This window comes from Pinus tabuliformis, chromosome 2_2, assembly GCF_031772625.1.
Source record: "Pinus tabuliformis cultivar Carrire ecotype Pingquan chromosome 2_2, CPIR1, whole genome shotgun sequence".
NCBI lineage: Eukaryota > Viridiplantae > Streptophyta > Pinopsida > Pinales > Pinaceae > Pinus > Pinus tabuliformis.
The window spans coordinates 949,461,551-949,479,716 of NC_142300.1; the positions used below are offsets into that span (position 1 = coordinate 949,461,551).

Consider the following 18,166-nt stretch of genomic DNA (forward strand, 5'->3'; position numbering starts at 1 on the left):
CATCATGAGTTTCCTTTACTACCTTTTCACCATTAGTAACCATTTCTTGTAGCAACTTATTCAAATTTATTTTCAATTCATTCATCTTGGCGTCCATGCCATTCATCTTAGATTCCATGCCATCCACCTTAGCTTCCACACCTTCCATCTTAACTTGCACACCATTCATATTAGCTTCCATGCCATTCATCTTGGCTTCAGTTACCTTTTGTGAGAGTGAAATTTGTTGTACTTGGTCTTGTAATTTTGATATATCATGTTTCATTTCCTCCTCTTATTCTTCGGGGCATCAATTAATGTTAATAATTCTTCACTATTCCCTTTGAATTCCTTCAAATTAATTTTTCAAACCAATCTTATGCAAAAGTTAAAAAAAACTACACACCTTTTTTTTCAATTTATAAGAGCTCTACATTGAATCTGTTGTATCTCTATAACTGCGGATCTCGAATATCTGAAATCGCGTCCTATAGTAGCCCTTTGAGTCATATTTCTAACCCTGCAAGTCTGATCAAGATTGGATTCTCCAAGGAAGAGTTATGCCAAATCTGCCACGATGACCTGATTATAGACTAGTTCGGTAGAGCGAACATGTATGAAGTTCCACGTGTCATTGTTTCGACCTTAGTACCTAAAACTGATATACAGAAAACTACAGGTCGTCCTCTTTCTGAAACCTCTGACGAAATTTCCATCCGATGCTCAGAACAAAAGTTATGACTACTTTCCCCAGGTCACTTGTTTGGAATGTAATTCAGAAGTCTACAAAAATCTTAACTTCCTCAGATCATATCTCCAAAAATATAGTGAGACAGTCTCTGAAATTTAGACCCAACGTTCAGAATGATTTTGGCTCAAATGGTTTTTTGTTGTTGTTTTTTATTCTTCTAGCTTATTAAACATCGCAGAAACAAAGTTATAGGGAATATTCCACGATGACTTGTTTGGAGCAGCAAAACCCCAGAATCCAAAGCTCTGATACCAAATGTTATGAAACCAGCTCACAAAAGGATAGAAAAGATGGATCAACGCCTTAGAATTCAGCCCCTTCGAGGGGGCAGCCTCCTTTACATTACATAAATGAATAATTCTTGGATGATACAAATGACGAAACCTCCCTTCTATATATAAGAGTCTAAGTGGTCACGATATAATTAAGCCAACATAACAATAATAATATAAGGACACAACAATAACAATAGTGGGTTTCTATGGGGCACACTAATAACAATATGGGGACAATAAGGGCACAATAATAACAATAATGGCTACAATGAAAATAGTAATGGAGGAATCACTAGTATTATAGGGACCTAACAACCAATTGCAGAATCCTTAAAAAAGAAAAAGGCTCCCGACACAATGTTGAAAGAATTAGCGCATCAGGTCATGCCACTTGGTCACTGCCCTTGATCCTATGAAGTGAAATGCGAAAACAGGCCAGAACAAAAAGGGCCAAGAACAATCAAAATTCGCTATCTGTTTGTGAATAAAGTTCCCATAGAGGAAAAGCTCTGATAAAGTGCAATAAAAAGGAGAAAAGTTTGTCGGAACGTTGTTAAAGGGCTTAGCGCCTTAAGGCTAAGCTTCTAGTCACAACACTCGGTCCTATATGTGGATATTTGATGAGGGTTGAAAACAAAAGGGGCTTGACATAATTGAAGGTCGTCAATTGACAGTTTATTGGTGTTGCACCATGATGTAGCATTGCGGAGTATTTACTATGATAAACCATTGTACAGAGTACTAAAGGGCATATAGAGCAGTGAGCTATGTGAGTAAATGTTGAGCATATGTTTGGTCTCGAGTTCGTATGCAGAATTTAGAGCAAGTCAAATTTCAGGTTTGACTTACCTACATGGCAGGATTAGGATGATGTGGCAAGTCTTCAGTGAATAAGGAGGCGCCAAGTGGCAGCCCACCATTGGTTCTCGCAAAATCGCATATCGAAACGGTAGGCGGAAAAGGTGTTTCAAATCGGCCCTCGACAGGTTCAGGGTTTATATGTGATCAAGCAATCGCAATCACAATCGGTGAAGGGGAGAATAGGTATCGGCCCTGGCACTGGCACAGGCACAGTTTGAGTTTCGGATGCGGTACGTCATTATGTTGTAGTTTTATGTTCCGGGGGTCCGTGATATCGCATCGCAAATGTTTCATTGTGTTAAAGAGCCCATAGCCAATTATTGAATGCGACAAGCGATAAGACCCCGGATGCGATGGTTCTTTATGCCACAGTTTAATATTCCATCGGATCTGCCTATATCGTATGAAAGTGTTCTGCTGTGAAAACAAGACCTTCTGTCCACCTGAACTCGTTGATTGTGATTTGCGATACGACGGACTGGGTATGGTTCGCTGTGCGGAGAAATTCTTGTCCGGTTAGCGAATTTTAGAGTTGAAATGTAGTTTTCTGCTGATTTTAGAGCATTTTGTGGAACAATTAGTGGAGAAACTAGGAGAAGCCATAACTTCTTCAGTTCTTATCCAAATTGGATGCAAAAAGAGGCTGGATGGCCATTTTTGAGTATGTTGAACTTATTGAGATAGTTTTTGAGAGGAAACTGAGCATTGTAAACACACTTTTGATGCAATTTGAGCATAATAGAGAGGCCCAAGCCATTGAAAGATGGACCAGGGAGACGTAGCCCAAGAGGGGTGAACTCTTTTATCATGTTCTTGTTGTGTGTTGTATATTGATGTTCATTGTTTTTATATTGCTGTTGTTCAACATATGGTTTTTGTGTTAAATTGCGTATAACATTTACTGAAGAAACTCTCATGGGAATATGTTAATGGCAAAAGTTTTTTGAATCCTTGAGCACTTGATAAGCATCTTGGGTTTATTTTTGAATGGGAAATTAGCACAACATTTCTAATATGCTCCAATTCAGATCATGTTTGATATTAGTGCATTGGTTTTTTTTTTACTAGATTTGCTTTGTGAAGGAAGGATTTAATTTTTTGAAAGTTTATGTCATGCTCACAAGGTTAAATCTCAAAAGAGGTGAAGGAAAGCTGGTTGAAAGTCTTGAAATTGGGTCAAAGGGAAGAAGAGAAAGGTTCCCAAAGTCTTCTACAACAATTCAACATCAAGTTGCAGAAGTTGTAGTTGAGATTCCAATACCAGTACAAACTCAAGTTGTAGTTGAGTCTTCAGAGACCATGTCTCAAGGAGGAGAACCTATCATGACAGAAGATTAGAAGACTTTCAAAAAGGCTTTCTTTGATATCGCAGAGATGGTTAAGGTCCTAAAGAGCCTTCTCCATTGGGAGGCTTGGAACTTTCTCCATGTAGTCTGTTGGTCCTCGAGAAGTCCTTCAGAAAGGATTTCTTTGATATGACATAGATGGTTAAGGTCCTCTATGAAGAGAAGAACAATAGACTACAGGGAGAAAGTTCCAAGCCTCCCAATGGAGAAGGCTCTTCAGGAGGAGGTAATGGAAAAGAAGATAAAGGAAAAGGAAATAATGGGAATGGAGACAAGCCTCCACCATATCCATCGTCTTCTTCTTCGAAAGCATATTCAAACTCTTCCACAAATACCACTGTTACTCATACTCATCATCTTTTTACAAAAGGGGTTTCTAAATCACCTTTTTTGAAGCTTGATTTTAAATTTGAGTTGCCTATGTACAATGGAGAAGTTAATGCAAAGAAGCTGGATAACTGGATTTGTCAATTGGAGGTGTAATGTAGAATTCAGAGCCTTCGAGAGGATGATATCAAGATTCAGTTCGCTTCATTGAGAATGTAGGGTGAAACACATGTATGGTAGGAATCAAGGACTCAAGACGAGATCAAGAAACATGGTAAGATATCTATCACTTGGTCTAGTTTCATTACCGCTTAAAAAAACAGTTCTACCTTTAGCTCATATGTAAAAAGGCATTATGAATTGGCAAAATTTCAGACAATTGAAAGGTCAAAATGTGCAAGAGTAAAGTGTTTAGCAAACGAGCTTTTATGTTTGGAGTAGGCTTACAGTCACAAGATACCTTGCTGAAATACATAGGAGGGCTGCATAGCTATATTCGACATACCATTCTTATGTTTCGCCCTAGGAATCTTGATGAGGTATGTGTTCAAGCTACACACCTCGAAGAAAGAGGGAAAAATATATAGGAAGAAGGTAAGAAGAAGCCATTTCAGAGTGTTGAAAAAGGGAATAAGTTTAAAGGAAAGCAGAAGAAAAATGCTTATGTTAAGAAATAAGGGGAGAGACCTGTGTGCAAGAATTGTTCCAATGAAGGACATGATGAAGCACATTGCTGGAAGCTTCATACACAATTACGACCGAATAAATTCAACAATAAAGGGAAACAGAAGACCAATGTTGCTGCACAACAAGACATGGGTTCAAACTTAGGGGATGAAACAAAAATCGCAGGCACAGTCACCAAAGGAAAAGTTGTGGCAAAAGAAATCATAGAGGTCAACAAAAAGTCAGCTGTAGCAACTACCAGCGTGGCAAATAACTCTCGCAATGTTTCAAAAGAAGAAAACTGAATTGAGTTGTTCCATATCCGAGTCGTTTCCAAGTATACAAAAATAGATACGTTGTTTGACAATGGATCTTAGGCCAACTTAATTTATGTTGATTTAGTCAAGAAATTGAATCTGGAAACTGTGCCTCATCATAAACCGTATCCGTTGGGTTGGATAACCAAGGATGCCAATTTGCAAGTCACATGGAAATGTGTTTTCAGATTTGCAATCACCACCAATTTCATTGATGAAGTTGAATTAGAAGTTGTGCCATTGGATATCTTAGGAATTGTGTTGGGAAGTCCGTATTTGTATGACAGGAAGTTTGTTTTCCATAGATTTGAGAACAAATATCATTTGTTCAAAGACGGAGTGGATTACATTGTGAGAGCCCATCGCAAAAAACTTAATCTGTCTTTAGCAAGTGTAGGTGAAATGAAATGTCTGGTTAATTCCAGCAAGGGTCTCGAGCTCCTCATGATCAAGCAAAAGAATGACACGCAAAAGGAATCCTTTGCAAGGTGGATGTGAAGTTGAAAGCTAAATTGGTTGATGTGGTAAATCAATATGGGGAAATGTTTCAAGAACCAAAGGCACTGCCACCGAATAGAGGAGTTCAGAATGAATTTAGCTACAACAGGACTGTCCAGTCCCAAACATTGGTATGTATCGAATGTCAATTCTGGAAAGTTGAGAAATTAAAAAAAAAATTCTAGGAATTGTTAGATAAAGGAGTAATTCGTCCTTCTACCTTGCCACGTGGTTCACCAATTGTATTGGTACCTAAGAAAGATGGAACGTGGCGCATGTGTGCAGATTATAGAGCTTTAAATAAGATCACAATAAAGAATCAATACCCACTGCCCATAATAGAGGATTTGCTAGAACAGTGGAAAAATGCAAAGTGTCTTGCTAAATTAGACTTGAGAAGTGGATATCATCAAGTTAGAATAGTTGAGGAGGACATATGGGAGACTGCTTTTAAAACCAAACAAGGATTGTTTGAGTGGATGGTTATGCTTTTCGGTCTTTGTAATGCTCTAGCTACATTCATGAGAGTTATGAATGATATTTTAAGATCATTTCTCGATGAGTTTGTAATTGTCTATTTAGATGAAATTTTGATATTCAACAAATCATGAGAAGAGCATGTCAAGCATGTTAGGAAAGTTTTGGATATCATGAGAAAAGAACCATTATTTCTAAATATGTATAAATGTGAATTTGGGAAAACTTCCTTAGTGTATTTGGGCCACATAGTTGGAGGAGGTGAGCTGAAGATTGATCCCTCTAAAGTTTCAGTCATTTTGAATGGGCTAATACCCAAACCAGTCACGGAAGTATGGATTTTTTTAGGAGCAACACAGTACTGGAGGAAGTTCATTGCCAATTTCTCTTCCATAACAACTCCCACTACACGCATTGACCAACGTCAAGGTTGCCTTCTAGTGGGGAGGCAAACAACAAAAATTGTTTGATGCTTTGAAACAAAATATCAATTCAACCCCAGTTTTCGCATTGCTGAATTTGAAACAACCCTTTGAAATACAGACAGACACAAGTGGCTATGCATGCGTGTAGTTCCTTTACAACATGGTAAGTCCATTTCATTTCATTCTGAGATTTTTAATGGTGAAGAAATGGAAGCTTTATTTGATGGGAAAAGAAACCATTATTCACACTGATCATCAGCCTCTGCAATATCTGCAATCTCAAACCAAATTGTAGCAGTCAAAGCACTTTCATTGGATGAAATTATTACAACAATTTCACTTGGTAATCAGGGGCAAGAAAGGTATATATAATAGAGTTGTAGATATGCTTTCTAGACTGGTTGCAAATATAACCATTTTACACCAGAATAATTATGTTTTTCCTGAAAGTTATGTTGAACAATACGCACAAGATGTTGACTTTCAAGAGGTATATCTAAACTTGAGTCAAGGCCACCAGGTTCAGGAATTAGACTACCATGTACATGATAATTTGTTTTATCATTTGGGAAAACTTTGTGTTCCATAAGTAGAGAGAGTAAATATCACAAGGGAAGCACACACTTTTTTTATTGCTGGACATTTCGGTGTAAGTAAAACAATGGAAAATCTTCAGACGTATTTTGATTGGCCTTGTATACTTGAAAGTGTGTCACGTTTTATAAGAGGTTTATCAATGTGTGCAATCAGTAAGCCTAGTAATAGGAAACTAGGATTGTACACACCACTTCCAGTGCCTTCAAGACCATGTGAAAGTGTTTCTATGGATTTTGTAGGAGGTCTTACTTTATCAAGGAAAGGTCATGATTATTTGTATGTAGCTGTGGATAGGTTCAGTAAGGTGTGCATGTGAATGCCTTGTAAAAAGAAAATTACAGTTGGACAAACAATTTAACTTTACTTTCAAAATGTATGGGTTCATTTTGGGTTGCCTATTTCTATTGTAAGTGATCGTGATTTTTGATTTGTTGGGAAGTTTTGGTAAAGTTTATGGAAATTGATGCACACCAAATTGAAGAAAAGTACATCCTTTCATCCCGAAATAGATGGGAAAACTGAAGAGGTTAATAGGACAATCATTCATTTGCTAAGAGGATATTGCAGAAAACATCCTAAGTTGGATGAATAGTTGCATTATATTCAGCATGCTTACAACTGAGCAAAACACTCTTCTACTCTAACTCCACCTTTCGAGGCATGTTTTGGGTATTTGCCTAAATCGCCTTTGGATTTCATCTTGAGAAAGATGTAGCTATAGATGGATATAGTGAGATAGACACGGAAAATAATCTCATTGAGAAAATTCAGTTGATTCAACAAACAATTCAAGAACAACTAGAAAACAGTCAAGGCAAGTATAAGGCAAGGCATGATAAGCATTGTGTGGATCATTAGTTTCAATTAGGTGATGATTTTGGCATTAGCAAAGAAATGCTTGAAGGTGAAGGTAAAAGGTTGAAACCAATAAGAAATGCTTGAAGGTGAAGGTAAAAAGTTGAAACCAATTCTTTATGGTCCATTTAAAATTCAAGAAAAGATTGGTAATAATGCTTTTAGGCTTGATTTGCCTTCATATATGAAAATCTATTCTGTTTTTAATGTTGAAAAATCAAGATTGTATGAACCTTCTTTGATTTAAGATCCAGGAAAGAATGTTCAAATTCCAAGTATTGAAGACTTTTCTCTAGAATACCTTGATACAAAAGGACGAGGACAATTGAAAGAAGAAATATGATTATCTTCGGGTGGGTCTCGAAGTACACATCCATCAAAGCCCAAATGGATTGAAGTGGGGAAGTTGAGTGAACAATATCCTCATCTGTTCAATAACTGAAAGTGATCATTTTGGGGTCCAAAAGGCTTATAGTGGAGATGAGTGATCAGGCGCTCAGAATTATGCTCAAAAATCAAACTGTCAGAATTTTGTGAAACTCAGCTTCATATTGAAGAGCTCGTCATTCTGAATCCAACGGTGTGAACGACACTCAAAACTGAGTTCGTATGCAGAAGTTAGAGAAAGTCAAAGTTCAGGTTTGACTTGCCTACATGGCAAGATTAGGATGATGTGACAAGTCTTCAGCGAATAAGGAGGCACCAAGGAGAAGCCCAACATTAGCTCTCACAAAATTTCATATCGCAGCGGTAGGTGGAAAAGGTGTTTCAAATCGGCCCTCAGCAAGTTCAAGGTTGCGATGTGATAAGGCAATCGCAAATTGCAATCGCAATCGGTGAAGGGGAGAATACGTATTGTCCCCGGCACATGACTTTGTACAAATATGCCTCAAAGACCCCTTCAGATCTCCCAAACGGTGGTGAATTTTGGAAAATTGTCCATGTGTTACTCAATTTCCTATATTGGGATAAAAACCCATGTTTCATAATTTTCATATTCTTCTTCATTTGCACGCAAATATAGGAGTAAGTTGGTCATTTGAAAACTGTTGCGAATTTGGGGTTTGAAGCATTAAGTATTACTTAAAAATCCATACATACGACCTGGGTGCATTTTCACTGATGTGGAGGTGTTCAAACAACATTTTCAACAAAAACCTTTGCTGTGTTTTCTCGAAAATGTGTCAATGTATGAAAGCTCCAAATTAGTTGCTCTCTAGTGTAGGAACATGTCAATGAAATATAAGTCTACCTCTGAGTGTCAAAAAGGATTCAAGAATATTTGAAATGCATGTTTGTACTACCGGCTAGCATTTTCTTTCGTGGAGTTTGAATGATGAAGTTCTCTACATATACTTGGTGCAAGATCTACTTGGTGCAAGATCTGGTGCAAGATCCCTATGTGATGCAAGAACAAGACAATCTAGATTAACAACATTTTAATGAGCATTAATCCTAGGAATGCATATAATGAAGGTATTTTTATATAAAATACAACACAAGCACAAATCTTTGCTATTGCATTAAAAGAATGTAAAAAGAGTTCATAAAGGGGTAAAACAAAGGCATCATATGAATAAAAAATGTGTATTAAGTACAACAATTACCATCAGCTCAATAGGAACCATGATCTCTTCTAGCCTCTTCCATAGTGTTTCTCTAGGAGCAATGTTAAAAAAAATTCTAAGGTCAACAAAGCAACATAAGAGATCAATTTTATTATTTGGCATTCCCTTAAGAGTAACTAGATGATGCAGAGTGGAGTGATATCTCTTAAACCCAGCTTTCCCTTTAGTCTTTTTAACTCGGTTTTTAACTCGGCTTTAAGCTGAAGGCTAATATTTTTTCCAAAATAAATTTATATCACTGGACCAAAATGTAACTAATCATAATAATCCTAAAATCAATTTAATATGATAAATAATATCTTATAAATACTATTATTTTTACACTAAATTTTATAAAATTATTGAAATATATATATATATATATATATATATATATATAATAAACATTGAGTAAATTAAATAAAACATTTTTTTAAAATCTGTCTCGTAACTTTTTAATTTTATTAATATTTTTTATTTTTTCCAACCTCTTTACGGTAACTTATAAAAAATTTGAAAGAACAATGTGTCTTCGTATCATATTTATTTAAACCATAAAAGTATCTCTCTTTTAATATCTTGTTTATATGTAAATACAAAATGTTCGGAAAAAGTTGAAATAATGGGTCGAATGATACCCGGAACATTTTGTATTTGTATGTACAACATGTTTATTTTTTTATGATTTTATAATACTTTATTTTTAAAATTTTATAAATTAAAACTTAAAATCACGTATATTTACGTTGAATTTCGCAAGTAAAGTCATTGATTAGATTAAATACAATAAAAATATTATATCAAAATGTCATACTGTGTTACTTATTAAATAATAATGTATTTAGAATTAACTAAAACATGCATAAAATCCCATATGCATTGCATTGAATGAGTTAAAAGATAGACATATATCCTTTGTTAATCAAAGTATTATTTAATTAAAATTTTAAATTAACAATTTTCTTATAACAAATATAAGAAATCAAAATTAACATTAGTTTTAATATTAATTTTAATAATTTATATTGATTTTCCTTTTACATTTATATTTAATTATAATTAATGATAATAAATTTCAATTTTTTAAAATCATATATAAAATCTTATTTTATAATCTTATTAATAAAATAATAAATGATATTAATAGTTATGTTTTATTTTAAATATTTAACTGAATATTAAAATATTTATATTTTATAACATCATCAATATTAATCTAGATTTAAGCATATAACTTGAATTTAATCATATAATTATATAATTTGAATTTAATCATATAAAACTAATATGTTTTGAAATTTTCCTTCTTAGATGCAATTTAATCAACATTTTTCAACAATATCAAACAATTAAATATAACATATTTTATCTCTTAGCACAGTTAATAAATATGAAGAATTTATTAAAATTTAGAGATTTATTAATTATTATATATACTAATCATCCATAGTTTTCATTATCAATTAATTTTTTATAATAAAATGATTGTATTAAAAAGCTTTGACATTTAAAAAAAATAGTAAGCTATTAATAAAAAATTAATGTAGATCCATCTACTTTAGTTTTTCAATAATGAACAATATATATCATAAGCTTAAAATCATTGTCTATTTCAAATGTTTTGAAATTTTCCTTCTTATTATTTAAATGCAATTTAATCAACATTTTTCAACAATATCAAACAATTAAATATAGCATATTTTATCTCTTAGCACAGTTAATAAATATGAAGAATTTATTAAAATTTAGAGATTTATTAATTATTATATATACTAATCATCCATAGTTTTCATTATCAATTAATTTTTTATAATAAAATGATTGTATTAAAAAGCTTTGACATTTAAAAAAAATAGTAAGCTATTAATAAAAAATTAATGTAGATCCATCTACTTTAGTTTTTCAATAATGAACAATATATATCATAAGCTTAAAATCATTGTCTATTTCAATCTCACTTCGTTTTTATATTAATAATTAACAACAATTGAAGGAAATTATGTGAACTCTATCTTACATTCTTCTACAAAAGTATGTTAACTTTATCCATATTCAAACAACATTATGTCAAGTAATAATACATGGACACTTACTGAAACAACAAGGTATATTGATAAAGAACATTCAAACCATATCATTAAGTGGCATTACATATATTAAGATAGTGATGTATAGGGACAAGTTTGATTGAGCTATGTAGGGTATCGATACAAGCCATACGAGGGTCTTCTTGTGCTGGTGGAAGGCAAAACCACAACCCAATACCTTGCTTTATCCCAAACAATGAACATAGCAATAACTCCTCCCAATCCTATCCCAATTCCTATGGCTAATGCTATCAAAGAAATTTTTTCATTTACATAGCTGAGCCATTCGCTTTTAATGTTACTTTGACTGCCATTGTCTCCACTGGGTGTTTTTGTATAGTTTTGATTGCATCTTGGTAGAGGATATCCACATAAGCACTTATTCTTTTGAAATGAAGACTCATTAAAGGTGTCAAATTGTGTCCCTGTTGGAATTGGCCCACAAAGGTTATTAGATGAAACATCTAGAAAAGCCAGCATTGATAACTGAGAGAGTTCTCGAGGAATGACTCCACTCAAATTATTTTCGGACAAGTCCAACTGCTCCAAAGTAGATATCTCACTAAAAGATGCAGGTATGTTTCCTTCCAGTTGGTTCCCAGAGAAATTTAGTAACCTCAAGCATCTCATGTTGCCTATGCTTATAGGGATTTCTCAAGTAAGATTATCTTTAGACAAATCAAGTATAATGTTTGTACTCAAGAAAAGTGACACATTATACTCTATCCCTTTTATGTATTCCTCCATACTAAAAGCATAGTGTCTCCAATTAGATTCATTTACAATATTTACAGCAAATCCTTGGAGCCTTTCAAGATCATATGGTATTCTTCCATTAAAATTATTGTTGGATAAATCCAACAAAAACAAGCTAGTGATGTTTGTGATCCATTGAGGAAAAACAAGCTAGTGATGTTTGTGATCCATTGAGGAATACTACCATGAAGATTATTATAACTCATGCTTAAAACTCCCAAGTTACCCAGATTTGCAAGGGTGGAAGGAAGCTCACCTGTAAATCCACACTTCCTTAAATCCAATATTACAAGCTGGGTGCAATTAGCAAAGGATGAGGTTAGAGTCCCAGAGAAATTGTTAGAATGAGCGGAGAAAATATATAAAGAAGTTGAATTATAAGAGCACATAGTAGGAATAGGTCCCTCCAAATTGTTTTCTGATAAATCTAATATCCAAAGTGAAACTAAGTTGATAATATTATTAGGAATCTTTCCAATAAAATTGTTTGAACTTAAATCTAAGACATACAAGGAATAGAGTTCTCCTATAGCTCTTGGAATTGTCCATTTGAAGTTGTTGTTTGATAAATATAATTCTCTAAGCTCCCTTAAACGGGCAATGATTTTAGGAATGGGACCTGTGAATTTATTTTGAGATAGATCTAGTAGCATCAAATGATTCAAATTGAAAATGCATTTAGGTATCTTATGGCTAAGTTTGTTATCGGAAATATCTAAAATTGTCAACTTAGATAAATTGGCAACGTCTTCATGTATATGAATGAGGCTCTTTTGAGAAAGACATAATCGCTCTATGTTAACCAAATTGGCAATACCTTCAGGTATGGTAGCGATTTTGTTACCAGAGAGATCCAAGTACTTCAACTGGGTCAAATTGGTAATGACTTCACATATGTGAGTCAGTCCGCATTCAGAAAGCTGTAAGTCAGTTAATTTGGTCAAATAGGCAATGGAATTAGGTATCCTCCCTGTGAAGTTAAAACTAAGAGACAGAGTCGAGAGGGGAAGTCTAAATATTTCAGAGGGAATAGAACCGGAAATACTACGACCATAAATGGATAGATATGAAGTTGTGTCAAATTACTCAATTCACATGGAATTCCGCCTGAGAAGTAGTTGCTTTCTAGATCCAGGAACTGTAGCTTCTGTAGCATGCCCAACTCTACTGGAATAGGGCCACTGAACATATTGCCACCGAGGTCCATGTACTTTAGTTTCTGCAGCGTGTGCAACTCGATTGGAATAGGACTGCTGAGCTTATTGTAGTAGAGGTCCAGATACTTTGGTTTCTGTAACAAGCCCAATTCGATTGGAATAGGATCACGGAGCTCATTGTCGCTGAGACCCAGTGTTTGTAGTGCTTTAAGGTGGCCAAACTCGGCCGGATCCTCCAGTGAATTGATTTCCAGAAAGATCCACGGTGCGCAGATTATGTAGCAGGCCCAATTCGACAGGAATAGAACCGTTCAGCGAACTGAGGCTAAGGTCAACAACTCTCAACGCTTTAAGGTGGCCAAACTCGGCCGGAATTCCACCAGTGAAATAATTAAGAGAAAGATCCACGGTGCGCAGATTATGCAGCAGGCCCAATTCGACAGGAATAGAACCGTTCAGCCCATTGCGGCTGAGGTCAAGAACTTTCAACGCTTTAAGGTGGCTAAACTCAGTCGGAATTCCTCCAGTGAAATCATTATAAGAAATATTGAATGTGCGCATTGATGAGAGGTTGCCAACAAACGATGAAACTGTACCTTGCAATAATCCATTAGAGAGGTCAATGGCGGCGACCCTTTTGGTTCGGGGTTTGCAGCAAATACCGAACCAGGAGCACATCTTGTCGGAGTTTTCCACCGTCAAGTTGGACAGTAGGCCAAATGGATCCTCTGTCACGGCATTTCTGAACGACAAGAGGGCATGGAGGTCGCTTTTATCGTGGGCGTCCGTTTGAAGATAAATTGAATTCACGTTCCTCCACCATTGTCCTAAATATTTAATTGAATATTAAAATATTCATATTTTATAACAACATTAATGTTAATCTAAATTTAAGCATATAGCTTGAATTTAATCATACAATTATATAATTTGAATTTATTCATATAAAACTAGTATGTTTTGAATTTTTTTCCTATTATTTAGATGCAATTTAATCAACATTTTCAACAATATTGAACAATTAAATATAGCATATTTTATCTCTGAGCACACTTAATAAATATAGAGAATTTATTAAAATTTAGAGATTTATTAATTATTATATATACTAATCATCCGTAGTTTTCATTATCAATTAATTTTGTTATTTTATCATAAAATGATTGTATTAAAAAACTTTGACATTTAAAAAAATAGTGTCAATCTTATTTTGTTAATTCCAAATTAAAGTAGATCCATATAACATAAACTTTCAAAAAAACATAACATAAACTTAAAATTATTGTCCATTTCAGCGTCACTGTGTTTATATATCAATAATTAACAACAATTGAAAGAAATTATTTGAACTCTATCTTACATTCTTCCACAAAAGTAGGTAATTTTATCCATATTCAAATAACATTATGTCAAGTAATAATACATGTACACTTACTAAAACGACAAGGTATATTGATAAACAATATTCAAACCATATCATGAAGTGGCATTACATATATTAAGATAGTGATGTATAGGGACAAGTTTGATTGAGCTATGTAGGGAATCGATACAAGCCATAAGAGGGTCTTCTTGTGCTGGTGGAAGGCAAACCGAGAACCCAATACCTTGCTTTATCCCAAACAATAAACATAGCAATAACTCCTCCAAATCCTATCCCCATTCCTATGGCTAATGCTATGAAAGACATTTTTTCATTTACATAGCTGAGCCATTCTCTTTTAATGTTACTTTGATTGCCATTGTCTCCACTGGGTGTTTCTGTATAGTTTTGATTGCAGCTTGATAGAGGATATCCACATAAGCACTTATTCTTTTGAAATGAAGCCTTATTAAAGGTGTAAAATTGTGTCCCTGTTGGAATTGGCCCACAAAGGTTATTAGATGAAACATCCAGAAAAGCCAGCTTTGATAACTGAGAGAGTTCTTGAGGAATTTCTCCACCCAAATTATTTTTGGACAAGTCCAACTGCTCCAAAGTAGATATCTCACTAAAAGATGCAGGTATGCTTCCTTGCAATTGGTTCCCAGAGAAATTTAGTAACCTCAAGCTTCTCATGTTGCCTATGCTTACAGGGATTTCTCCAGTAAGATTATTCTTAGACAAATCAAGTATAATGTGTCCCTGTTGGAATTGGCCCACAAAGGTTATTAGATGAAACATCCAGAAAAGCCAGCTTTGATAACTGAGAGAGTTCTTGAGGAATTTCTCCACCCAAATTATTTTTGGACAAGTCCAACTGCTCCAAAGTAGATATCTCACTAAAAGATGCAGGTATGCTTCCTTGCAATTGGTTCCCAGAGAAATTTAGTAACCTCAAGCTTCTCATGTTGCCTATGCTTACAGGGATTTCTCCAGTAAGATTATTCTTAGACAAATCAAGTATAATGTTTGTACTCCAGACATATGACACATTATACTCAATCCCTTTTATGTATTCCTCCATATTAAAAGAATAAAATCTCCAATTAAATTCTTTTAATTCTTTTACAATATTTACAGCAAATCCTTGGAGCTTTTGAAGATCATATGGTATTCTTCCATTAAAATTATTGTTGGATAAATCCAACAAAAACAAGCTGGTGAGCTTTGTGATCCATTGAGGAATACTACCATGAAGATTATTATAACTCATGCTTAAAACTCCCAAGTTACCCAGATTTGCAAGGGTGGAAGGAAGCTCACCTGTAAATCCACACTTCCTTAAATTCAATATTACAAGCTGGGTGCAATTAGCAAAGGATGAGGTTAGAGTCCCATAGAAATTGTCAGAATGAGCCGAGAAAATGTATAAAGAAGTTGAATTATAAGAGCACATAGTTGGAATAGGTCCCTCCAAATTGTTTTCTGATAAATCTAATATCTGAAGTGAAACGAAGTGAAACTAAGTTGTTAATATTATTAGGAATCTTCCCAAAGTGAAACTAAGTTGTTAATATTATTAGGAATCTTCCCAATAAAATTGTTTGAACTTAAATTTAAGGAATACAAGGAATGGAGTTCTCCTATAGCTCTTGGAATTGTCCCTTTGAGGAGGTTGTTTGAGAAATCTAAATATTCAAGCTTCTTTAAACGGGCAATGGTTTTAGGAATGGGCCTGTGAATTTATTTTGAGATAGGGATAGTGCGGTCAAATTATTCAAAGTGAAAATTCCTTTAGGTATGTTATGGCTAATTTGGTTATCGGAAATATCTAAAGCCGCCAACATAGATAAATTGGCAATGTCTTCATTTATATGAATGAGGTTGTTTTGAGAAAGATATAATTCGAATAAGTTAACCAAATTGGCAATACCTTCCGGTATGGTAGCGAGTTGGTTACGAGAGAGATCCAAGGACGTCATGTTAACCAAATTGGCAATACCTTCCGGTATGGTAGCGAGTTGGTTACCAGAGAGATCCAAGTACGTCAACTGGGTCAAATTGGTAATGCCCTCACATATGTGAGTCAGTCCACATTCAAAAAGCTCTAAGTCAGTTAATTTGGTCAAATTGGCAATGGAATTAGGTATCCTCCCTGTGAGGTTAAAACTAAGAGACAAAGTGGAGAGGGGAAGTCTAAATATTTCAGAGGGAATAGAACAGGAAATACTACGACCAGAAATGTATAGATATGAGAGTTGTGTCAAATTACCCAATTCACATGGAATTCCGCCTGAGATATAGATATGAGAGTTGTGTCAAATTACCCAATTCACATGGAATTCCGCCTGAGAAATAGTTGCTTTCTAGATCCAGGTACTGTAGCTTCTGTAGCATGCCCAACTCGACTGGAATAGGACCACTGAACATATTGTCACTGAGGTCCAGGTACTTCAGTTTCTGCAGCTTGTGCAACTCTATTGTAATAAGACCGTTGAGCTTATTGCCAGAGATGTACAGGGACTTTAGTTGCTGTAACAAGCCCAATTCCATTGGAATAGGACCACGGAGCTGATTGTAGCTGAGATCCAGTGTTTGTAGTGCTTTAAGGTGGCCAAACTCGGCCGGAATTCCTCCAGTGAAATCATTATAAGAAAGATCCACGGCGCGCAGATTATGGAGCTTGCCAAACTCGGCCGGAATTCCTCCAGTGAAATTATTAAAAGAAATATCGAATGTGCGCAATGATGAGAGGTTGCCAACAAACGATGAAACTGTACCTTCCAATGATGCATTAAAGAGGTGAATGGCGGCCACCGTTTTGGTTCGTGGTTTGCAGCGAATACCGAACCAGGAGCACATCTTGTCGGAGTTTTCCGCCGTCCAGTTGGACAGTAGGCCAAATGGATCCTCTGTCACGGCATTTCTGAACGACAAGAGGGCATGGAGGTCGCTTTTGTCGTGGGCGTCCGTTGAAGATAAATTGAATTCACGTTCCTCCACCATGCGTTCAGAATCAGAATGACCCACCGGAAGCCACGGGAATCCAGCGGCCATGTGCTTATAAGAAGCAGCATCTTCCCGATGCGTTGCTGCAGGCAGAGGGGCAGCCATGATGCAGAGCAGCACTAACAATGATATCACAAACAGAAGATCCATTTCTCTCTCTACCACCAAAATCTCTCTCACAATCCGTGAGTTGTATGTTGTACATGCATCTCTATATATACACACGGCGGTTCTGATAATGGAGAATCCGTGTAAGTCACGGTGAAGATGCGGAAGGATTGGTGTGGCCAGAAATGAAAAGAAATTGGTGAGTGCGTGCATTGAAAATTATGTATGTGGTATCAATTCACTTGTGGAGCGTTAGCCTCACGGTGGCCATTGGTCTTTTTCTTTTTAGCAAGATAAAATGAAATAATTGTATTTATATTTAATTGATGATTACAAAGTAGTTTAAAAGAACGGACTTAAAGTGAGGTTGAGTATAATAATAATGTTAATAATGGAGGATCCTTGTTAAGTCACGGTGAAGATGCGGAGGATCCTTGTTAAGTCACGGATATATTATTGGCACGGTGGCCATTGGTCTTCCTCGCAAAGATTAAATATATAAATTAAATCAAAGAATAAAATGTTACACAGATGTTTTAAAATTTTAAAGTTAAATTAAAAGAAAATTAAATCTACATGGAATAAATAATAGAAATTAATTTATCATTTAATAATTTCATTTATCATTATCATTTAATTTATATATTTAAAAAATTAAAGATAATTATTTAAGCGACTAAAATTTTTCGATTTATCAAACTTACA

At 35.0% G+C, this 18,166-nt stretch overlaps 1 protein-coding gene across 1 annotated transcript; it reads right to left on the reverse strand.

Moving 5' to 3' along the window:
• Positions 1-14,455: 14,455 nt before the first annotated feature.
• On the reverse strand, positions 14,456-17,646 carry LOC149196337 (uncharacterized). The gene is made up of 3 exons (XM_089408258.1): positions 16,626-17,646; positions 15,887-16,079; positions 14,456-15,286 (listed from the first exon to the last, which is right to left on the reverse strand). Exons 1-3 carry the CDS (start codon positions 17,501-17,503, stop codon positions 14,516-14,518), a joined length of 1,842 nt encoding a protein of 613 aa, XP_089264384.1. The 5' UTR covers positions 17,504-17,646; the 3' UTR covers positions 14,456-14,515.
• Positions 17,647-18,166: the final 520 nt, after the last annotated feature.

Bases quoted from the DNA above. Each gene is read 5' to 3' on its own strand.
- LOC149196337 (XM_089408258.1), bottom strand. From the start codon at position 17,503: ATGGATCTTCTGTTTGTGATATCATTGTTAGTGCTGCTCTGCATCATG. The intron at 16,080-16,625 runs GTGAATTGGGTA...ATAAATTCACAG, and splicing joins TATCTCAGGCGGAATTCCAT to GCCCATTCCTAAAACCATTG. The intron at 15,287-15,886 runs TAATAATATTAA...GGTTACTAAATT, and splicing joins TTTCACTTTGGGAAGATTCC to TCTCTGGGAACCAATTGCAA.